The 9,887-nt window shown below is 41.6% G+C and overlaps 1 protein-coding gene across 1 annotated transcript; it reads right to left on the reverse strand.

Moving 5' to 3' along the window:
* Nucleotides 1–907: 907 nt before the first annotated feature.
* Nucleotides 908–7,530, reverse strand: mknk1 (MAPK interacting serine/threonine kinase 1). The gene is given in 15 exon segments (XM_037771030.1): nucleotides 908–2,009; nucleotides 2,908–2,951; nucleotides 3,082–3,246; nucleotides 3,879–4,073; nucleotides 4,194–4,289; nucleotides 4,393–4,448; nucleotides 4,535–4,639; nucleotides 4,756–4,829; nucleotides 4,928–5,007; nucleotides 5,675–5,772; nucleotides 5,853–5,951; nucleotides 6,081–6,183; nucleotides 6,731–6,796; nucleotides 7,455–7,499; nucleotides 7,501–7,530. Coding segments are annotated over 15 exon segments (1,476 nt in total). The 3' UTR covers nucleotides 908–1,789.
* Between the last annotated feature and the right edge of the window lie 2,357 nt (nucleotides 7,531–9,887).

Here is a 9,887-nt window from a genome sequence, read left to right on the forward strand (position 1 = left end):
ACATAAGTGCTACAGGTAGCTTGTGTTGATGTGAAAGCTAGACATGATGAGAAAAAACGATTTGATCAAAGGGTCTTCTCTTAACTTCAACATCCATTCACATTCCTGCACTTTCTGTAAACTCTACGCAGCCTCGACAAGAATGACTTAAAGGGATAGTTTGCCTGTTTCGAAGTGGGGTTGTATGAGTTACTTATCCATAGTCAGTGTATTAACAGACAGGAGTTACCGACATGGAGAAAAGCAAAAGTGTTGTGGACAGGGACGGCAGAAAAACGTATTTCAGCCACCTAAAAAATAAAAACCAATATCCGTTTAGTGTACGCTATACTTAGAATATTTCACCACTTTATCTAGCCCGTTCCTTCTCCTTTCCGACTGGGATCTGAACTGAAAGTGAAACTCATCTATGCCTTCGCGCCAGCAGGCTCAGTTCGCTGTCGGAAAATATATTTAAATTTATTACACTGCTTTGTTAAATACTCAATTTCAAATCACACCGTTCTAAGATCTGTTATTTCTTTATAACAGACCGTTGCTATGTATAACAGACCGCTGCTATGAATAACAGTCCATTGCTACAGTATGTATAACAGAACGTTGCCATGTATAACAGACCGCTGCTATGGACGCAGTTCTGATGTTGGACTCTGGCGGACCATTTTTGTGTCAAATTACTGATCTCTTAAGTAAGCAGCCGTGTAATAAGTGTGATAATGTACAGCTAGCGGGTCATTGTTTTGAAATAAACCCCTTAAGGACGATGCAAGACCCCTCCATTTCGCGTTGGGGTGCCGCATCGCCCTGCCAGCTCGCTGTACATTAACTCTTACATAGCGTACACTTAAATGTATATCAATCTTTTTAGGTGGGCCTTTCTTTTAGGTGGCTAAAATATGTTTTCTGCCTTCTCCTTCCACAGCACTGTATTGCTTTGCTCTGGTGCCAGAACTCCTGTCTGTTTCTCGATGCCGGGGGCGTGCCGACCTTCATCTACTGTAATTAATACACCCACTATGGATAAGTACCTCATACAGCCCCACTACAAAACACCAGAACAATCCCTTTAAGGTAAAATAACGGTCTCCTCTAAGTGTAGTCAATTTTTATCATTGAAACCACATACATCCTCACACATCAGATCACGTACACTGACATGCTTTAAAAAGCAAAAAATAAAATATCCCTTCCCTCCAGTGACTGAGTAGCAATAAGTAACATTTACATGAAATATGAACCAATTCGCAGTTGGACGACAAGAAAAATAAAATCTATCAACATTAGATAATATTGCATTAGGACAGCAACAGCTGCAAAACTGTGCTGAACCCATGTAGCGCCGTGTTGATATTGATATGCATTGATTAGATATTCAATATAAAATACTGGCATTAAGAGCTGCTGAATTGGACTCATTGTAAAATTTGAATCATCACTGAATAGAAAATAAATAACTCTGTTAAAACCAACTGTAAAAGTAAACCCAAAGCTATTCTCAAGGTAAACAGCTCTTCAGGCAGATTAAAACGTTTCCTGGACAAATCTCAGGAGTTTCAACTATGTTTTCAATTAGGAGGTGGCAGCCGTCGATTAACTGTCCCCGTGGTGCTCAAACTCTGTCTAGGTGATACGATTACTGGCCATCGGGAAAGAGCTTTAACACCAAGAACAGTTACTGTGTGGCTGATCCTACAAGGCTCCAGGTGAAAACAAAAAAACACACACACAAGGAGCAGGCAGAGGCTAAAATCAGTCAGGAGAAAAGACAAGGGGGACTTGCACTGGTCCTTCAGGCTGTGAGGTCGTCCGATGCGGGTGCGAAGTCGCTGGCGCGCATGGAGTTGGTCTGCGCCCGTCTGCGGGCCAGTCTGGAGTTGGATGGAGGAGAAAGCCTCATGGAGCAAACGATGGCTCCGACGTCTTCCTGCTGCTCATCGTGCTGGGATAGCTGCCGGTTGAAGGCGATGGCTTCTGCTGCAAACTGGCTCAGGTCTTTGGTGCTGCTGTTCCTGGGAGAAGAGAGGTGGCAGAGGAAGATTTGAGAGATGTTTATTTACCTGTATCTGCATCATCTACACATTCCCATGTCAATGTGGGCTTCCTGCCTCCTCTCACTTACACTCAGAAGTTTTCACACTAAACACATAAAATAATAATACAGTTGTCTTGAGTCTATCGCTTTAATCTTAATTTACTTCTTCTGTAGAGCATTTTAAAATACCAGGGTTCGACATTAACAAAGGCCCAATGGCTTGTGGCCACCATATATCCCCATGTGGTGTCCGTGTCCTAACCATAGACTGTATACTGAATGTGAAGCGAGTGAGTGTCCGCAACAAAATTTGGTTTGATTGCATTGTTTTGTGTGTTCTAACTGGCCGCAAGCAACACAGCGCTGCACAGAGCGACTGAACTTTTGTCGGACGCCCTGTTTCTATCGACGAGGAACGGCTGATTTCTGAAGTTGAAATGAGGAGTTATCTTTAGTTATGCGATCGGGAGATCGGCATTAATGCTTTCTAGTCGCAGATCCCCTAAATGATAGTATTTAGCTGTTAGCAGCCGGTGGGCAACACAGTCCTGCTTGGCTATGTAACGGAGCTAACAGCTAATGTTAAAGGCAGTTGCATTGAGTTATACACTTGGAGACTGTGAGAGAACAAAGAACTTGAGTTAAGGAAGGCTGTGTTAAGTCACGTTAAATTGCCTTTTCTCTATTGTTTTTACGTAAGTTTACATTTACATTTGGCCATTTTTAGACACCAAATTTAGGGGCTTGGTGGCCCGTGGACCAGTGATTACAAATATTAGCATCTATCCCCAAATACTACACTTTTGTTTAATGTATCAAATAAACTTCATCAATATATTTGACTTGAGTTTCTATCTATCTGCTATCGGTCATACCTCTGTAGAACATGAGGGGTTGGAAGACCTCTCTCTGGAGCGTTCTGTAAAAAAAGGAAAATGAATAATTAACTTGAAATCACAGCTGGCTTTACAACATAATAAAAATAGCATTGGAAAAGTGATACAGTGATCTTGCATGAGAGATGTGTCAACAGATGTAATGATACTCACCCCCTGCACCCAAGGGTGTTTGAGGACCTTAGCAGCACTGAGGCGCAGAGTTGCGTCCCGAACCAGCAGCTTGGAGATGAGATCCTTGGCCCCCTCTGTGATGCGTTCCCAGTCCTTGTCTGGAAACTCATACTTGCCCTGCTGGATGCTCTCAAACAGGTGACTCTGAGGAGAGAATACGACACGACATCCTGAAAAACTGGTGGTTTTGTTTTGTGGTGAAGCAGAATGACAACCAACACTAGATTTGCATACTGTATGCAAATCTGGTGTTGACTAAAGGCTGCTGATAGATTAAACATTAAACCTGGACTCTGATAACATAATAATCAGGTGACAACAGAGGAAAAAAAGTCATGTCTAGAACTACAGTTGCACTCACACCTAAATCAAGCTACACAGTCACTCACACGCTTTTTGTTCCTTATGGGTTAAAGAACTTTTAGATTAGATATGACTTAACTAAGAGGCTGCACATGTACTATGATTACTGTTGAGCAGCACAGCCTAACTGTAGTAGACAAACATTATTTATAGCACTATCTTGTTGATAACTATACCATATGAATACTATGTAACTGCAAACCATATCCATGACAAGTTCCCAGAGTCCAAGGTGACATCTTAAAATCTCTTGTTTTGTCTGACCAACAGTACAAAACCCACAGATATTCAGTTTCCTATCATGAAAGAGTGCTTGTGAACTGGACTGGACTGGACTGGTGGAAACGTGCCATTACAAGAGTGTCATGTGAGATGACGCTGAGCGAGCGCAGGGGCTGATTGGGTGAACATACCTGGCAGGTTCTGCAGGTTTCCCCCCGGTCCCAGCCACAGTCGCTACCACAGTGGCCTGTGAAGGGGGGGCTGCCGCTCAGAAGGATGTAGAGGATGACCCCGAGACTCCAAAGGTCACAGCGTTTGTCGTAGAAGGAGGCCTCATCAGTGAACACCTCCACTACCTCTGGAGCCATGTACTCTGCTGAGCCACACTAAGAGAGGGCAAAAGTATTAAAAATCATACATGGCAAAAATCATGTAGATGTTATCGATTAGATTGGTTCAGCTTCTGTGTGTTTGTGTGTGCCATGAATTCAAAACTAGACTGTTACCGGTGTGGTGAGCTCTGGAGTTGTTATGGGCGTACAGGCACTGCTGAGCTTCACTCCACTTCCCAAGTCAAAATCACAGATCTTTACTGGGGACACCTGAGAAGAAAGATGAAAGAAAAACATTATATTGTTAAACTCTATACCTCTAGGAACAACTAATGTCTTTCTGAAAGCTCCCAGTCCTTTAAAAGTCACTTACCCGATCAGTGTATTCACAAAGGATGTTCTCCAGCTTAAGGTCTCTGTGGGCAATGCCTGCAGGAAAGCACAGTCACCATGACGATATCACACAGCTATTCTCTTTGAACTTTCATAGGGTAGTTGTTTGGATGTTGACCTACCTTTAGTGTGTAGGAAGTCAAGAGCTAGGGCAATGTCCCTGACCACCTTACTGGCCTCCAGCTCATCAAAGTACTTCCGGTTCTGGATGTGTGTAAGAATAGAACCTGAAGGAAGAGAAGACGATTGATTACAGCAATCAGTGTGTGTTTAGAATGAGTCATCTGAAAACTGCTAAGTGTATGCAGATGTTGTAATTTTTTTTTTTAAGCTATTCACTTACCGCCACGCAGCTTTTCAAATACTAAATAAAAGCAGGAGCTGTCTTCAAAGAACTGGATCAATTCCAAAATGTTGCTGGATAAAGATATTTCAAGATATTGATTAAAATCTGTTTCATTCTGGGTTGGTTTTAATTTAGTGACTGTTAATATCTTTTTACAAAATGCACTCACATGTTTCCTTGACACTGGTAGAGAGTCTCCACTTCTCGAAAGACTCTGCTGCGGCTGTGACCTGCACTCTTTTCTATGATCTTTGTAAAACAAAACAATTAAAACATATTAAATACATTATTCTTATAAAAAGTCAAAGCATTTATTCAAACTCTTGCATGATTTACTTGAAGCAAGCCAAAAAATGTGATCCAAAACTATTTCCACAACACAAGCCAGCTTTTGTTTAAGGTGGTGTTACTTTGGTAAAGCAGTACACATTTCACATCCTTAACTTTAAAAAACAAAGAGAAACAGCATCCAACAAGATGTCTAAAGGCCCTGACACACCAAGCTGACGGTCGGCCGTCCAACAGTTTGGGGCCGTCGGTGAGCGTCTGTTGCCCTAGTTTTTGTGGTGTGTCCCGCACTTTCGGCTCTAATCTGCCCGTGTCGGAGGTTTTTCCGCCATCCAAGGTCTTCCAAATTTCCCTTTTTGAATGACAAACAGACTACCGCGACCTGCTGGTGTGGAGAGTTATTTCATCTCACGCAGAAGCAGGACGTACGTGGTAGTCAGCCATTAGCTGTAGTCTTTGCGTTGTGTTCGAGTGCAACTTTTTGACATAGGCGAAGTGTGGCGACACAACAGGCGGCCATCATCACTGCTAGTTCTCTGATGTCAGTTTGGTGGGTCTGGGCCTTCAGCATTTTCTTAATCATAATGAAAAACATGTATTTGTTAACCTACAAGTTATCTGTACTCACCTTCACAGCATACTCCTGTCCATTCTGCAGACTTATGCATCCTTGAACTTTAGCATAAGCTCCCTGACCGAGCACCTCGTTTGTCAGTTTGTAGAGATCTGATAAAAAGTGACATTATGAGACTGCAGTAGGTGTTTGTGTCATCTTTGATGTCTCACAATAATATCAGCTTCATTACCATCAAAAGTGCCTGTGGAGCTGTCCGTCGCTCTGGTTCTTTTCTTCTTTTTTCTTTTAGCTGCATCTGGGATATTCACTGGCTGGCTTTTCTCAATTTCTGTAGCAAAACAAAAGAACCCACATGCAAGCAAATTCATTAAAGCAGTACAGACGTTGCCAGTGTGTTGCTGTATGCAAAGTGAGTTTCAGTAGCTCCAGTCCGTTCTGAATCATAGAGCTGTTGTACCTGCTGGGCCTTGGGAAAGGTGCTGTCTCTCGTCTGAAGCGACCCCGTTCTCCTGAGTTGCTCCACAACTCTGTCCCACTTGGCCCACAGCCAGGGAGTTACCCTGTGACACAGAAAAGGAAGCGGCATGGGAGGGGAGAGAAAGGGGAAGGGGAAAGTGCGAGAGAAGCCAGAGAGAGATCAGGTGGCTGTACAGTAGAGAAAGCACGAGACGGAATACATAATTCTCTCAGTGTTAAATTGTGAAAAAAAAAAAAAAATTTCCCTCCAAAATACTTATTGAAAAGTCTGCAGAGGGATACCACATATAATTGATAAAACCTTCTTTTGCAAAACATAACCCACTGTGCACTATTGCAACCTAGCTAATCTTATCTTCCCCTTGTGGCAGCCTGCCAAAACTGTGGCCTGATGAGAGTACAGGAAACATCATGACAGGCCTTACCTCACCCTGGATATTACCAGAAGCATTTACACAACCAGTTACTGTGTCTGACTCATGGACAATTATGAAACTTCTACAATTCTGTATAGATAGTAACCTCGACACCTGTGCACTACTTCCTGGCAGCTTGATCTAATCTAACAGAACATGTTTTCAGGAAGTTAAAGGTTGTAAATTCATCAGTAATTGACAGCTCAGATCTTACCTGGAGAGAGTGCTGGAAGGTCTGCACCTCTGTCATCATCATGCTGTGCCTCACCATATCTGCCAACTGAGAGAGAGTACAGCACAAATACAGAGTTAATCTGGAACAAACTACATCAGCAGAGACATAAAAATACACCATAACAAGTCAAAGAATTGGAGCAATGAAAAAGCAAAAAGGCCTGTGGTAACCTGACGTGTAACAACAGTTTCCTCTTTCTTTCACTCTCTTGTGTCACAAAGTTAAGGTAGTTTAGCTTCAGCCTTCTGACAAGTAAAAGGTAACTTTATGCATTATATTTTCTGGTAGAGACATTAGCTTTTTTGCTATAAAATCCAGCCTTAGGCCAGCTCAAATTGATGTAGATATTTAGCTTAACTTTACTGTTGAATCTGATGAAACTCCTGATGATAGTAAGCAGGTGTGTACAGACAGCCAGCTAACAATTACTAGATGGTAAATTAACATTCGCACTATTTCTACACAAACATAGGCGCCCTTACCAAGAGGAGGCAATGTTTAGAAGATTAACGAGAACATTAGGAAAGCTATAGAGTCAGCATTCACTGCTTCATCCATATTATTGTCGTTAGCCACAGCTAACAAGTGAGCTAACTTTAGCTACCTACAGACAATACAATTGACTTGACTTGACTAGTTTGTATTGAAACACCGGTCAGGTCTCGTTAAAACCACAAACATAAATGCAATAAACTCTTCTCACCTGGACTCTGTGTCCAAATGGGTCCAAACCAGCCGGATCCCCTCTGGTCAAAGCGTCTCACAGCTGATGTAAGCATCCATCGCTAGCTGAAATCCATCAGTGACAGCAGCTGGTGGTGATGACGCGCAGGGCGGGAAAAACAGAACGTTAGCTCCACCCATTTCCGCATACCCGCTTCTCCCATTGGTCGGCTAACGCTACTACGTCACTTTGCTTGATTTCCCCCTCCCCCGGCCACACCTCCACTCCACGTAGTGGGGATTAGTGATGGGAATTTAGGCTCTTTTTAGTGATCCAGATCATTTGGCTCAGCTCACCAAAGAAGAGCCGGCTCTTTCGGCTTCCAAACGGTTCTTCGTTTTACCACTTCTTCCTTTTATAATTCAGCCAAATTTAGCGCCGTTTTGTCCTATGATTAGTATGTGTTCACATATATCACTTAAATCATTCAATATAATTATACTAAATAATGGTAATATATTATTACTTGTTTACTTTTTTTCAAGATTCAAGATGTTTATTGTCACGCCGGTTGTACAGGTACAAACGTGTGAAATACTTTTTGCTGGGAAGCTCCATTAAAATAATAAGTTATATTACATTTACAATACATTTAAATTTACATTTACATTACAATTATAAAGAAGAAATACTTTGTACAAGGGCATATTAAGAACATATATATTAAGAACATATACAGTATATACAGTAAAAGATATGTTTTGGGGTTTTCTCTCGTGTAATCTGTATATTTATGTTTTCTTATTTTATTTTCATTATTTTCTCTGCTTTCTTGACATCCTGTAGAGCCATCTAGTGACCACATTTTGCACTTGTCACTTGAGAGTTTATTGGCCTCTTGCTCAGGTGTTTGCAATCATCAATTGTCTGTTTACTCACAAAAGGGAAAGCTGTGTGCTGAGGGTTACACCCTGAAGAAGGCTGTTTGTGCCGCTATGCATGGGTTGTTACCCAATCTTACATGTACCAGCATTGTTTTTAGCATTTCATCATGAAATAGCCAATTGAATAAAGGCTTTTTATATTTTTTGCCAGAAGAGTGCCTTGGACTCCCCCCTTTTTTTTAACCTTTGTGTTCCCCACCAAAGAGCACCTTCATCACATTGATTTAAAACTCCGAGCACTCTGGACTTTTTCCCTTTTTTGAAGATAATTATACTAAACCTTATAATTTCCAGAATTCCATAATTTTACATGCTGCTTCGTTTCCGACTGTCACACATCTTGTCTGCTATTCGCGCAACGCACTCCTCTCTCTCTCTTTCTCTCCTCCTCACCCTCCTGCTCTGTACCTGTAGACCGTCAGCGCGCCGCGCACCCCCGCCCCTCGCTGCTTGATGTTATGATTCTTGTCTGTCATCACCTGATTGGTCCCACGGATGTCAATAACACAACGTCAGTCGCAGTCAGTGCATGGAGTGCCCGTGGCGCGGAGAAGATCATCCTATCATTCTGCCTTGAATTAATAATAAAAAATTTAAAAAAAACGGCTCTTTGACGGGAGCCGACTCCGATCGTTCACTTAAAAGAGCCGGCTCTTTTAGCCGGTTCGTTCGTGATCGACACATCACTAGTGGGGATTTTTTGTGCATGACGATGACATTTATAAACAAATAGCCTACAGAGGTTTGGCAGGTCAGCAGCTCTAATTAGAGGAAGTAGTGCGGCTCACGCCACATACATACAATGTTTCATCATTATTATTTTTTTATAATAATAATATTTTTTTGTTTTTTTCCCCTTGTCTTCATTTAGCTGGTGAAATATGTCTTTGTCTGTGTTGGTTTTGGCCTGAAACAGACCAAACCTTTAAAGCAAATATATGATTACATTAGGGCTGTCAATCGATTAAAATGTTTAATCACAATTAATCGCCTGATTGTCCATGGTTAATCGCAAATTAATTTAGTTTAAAAAAACATTTTTTATCTGTTCAAAATGTACCTTAAAGGGAGATTTGTCAAGTATTTAATACACTTATCAACATGGGAGTGGGCAAATATGCTTGCTTTATGCAAATGTATGTATATATTTATTATTGGAAATCAATTATGAACACAAAACAATGACAAATATTGTCCAGAAACCCTCACAGGTACTGCATTTAGCATAAAAAATATGCTCAAATCATAACATGGCAAACTGCAGCCCAACAGGCAACAACATGTCTTGAGGTCAGAGGTCAAGGGACCCCTTTGAAAAAGGCCAGACTGACAGTTTTTCCTCGCTGAAATTTAACGCAAGTTTGGAGCATTATTTAGCCTCCTTAGCGACATGGTTGGTACCAATGGATTCCTTGGGTTACTAGCTTTAAAACTGAGCCCACTACAACCTCCAAAAGTGTGTTTTTGTGTCTTTGTACAATCGTTTGTGGTGCAGTTAAAAAAACAATAACACACATTTGCAAAAGCA

This window comes from Sebastes umbrosus, chromosome 5, assembly GCF_015220745.1.
Source record: "Sebastes umbrosus isolate fSebUmb1 chromosome 5, fSebUmb1.pri, whole genome shotgun sequence".
NCBI classification, from domain to species: Eukaryota; Metazoa; Chordata; class Actinopteri; order Perciformes; family Sebastidae; genus Sebastes; species Sebastes umbrosus.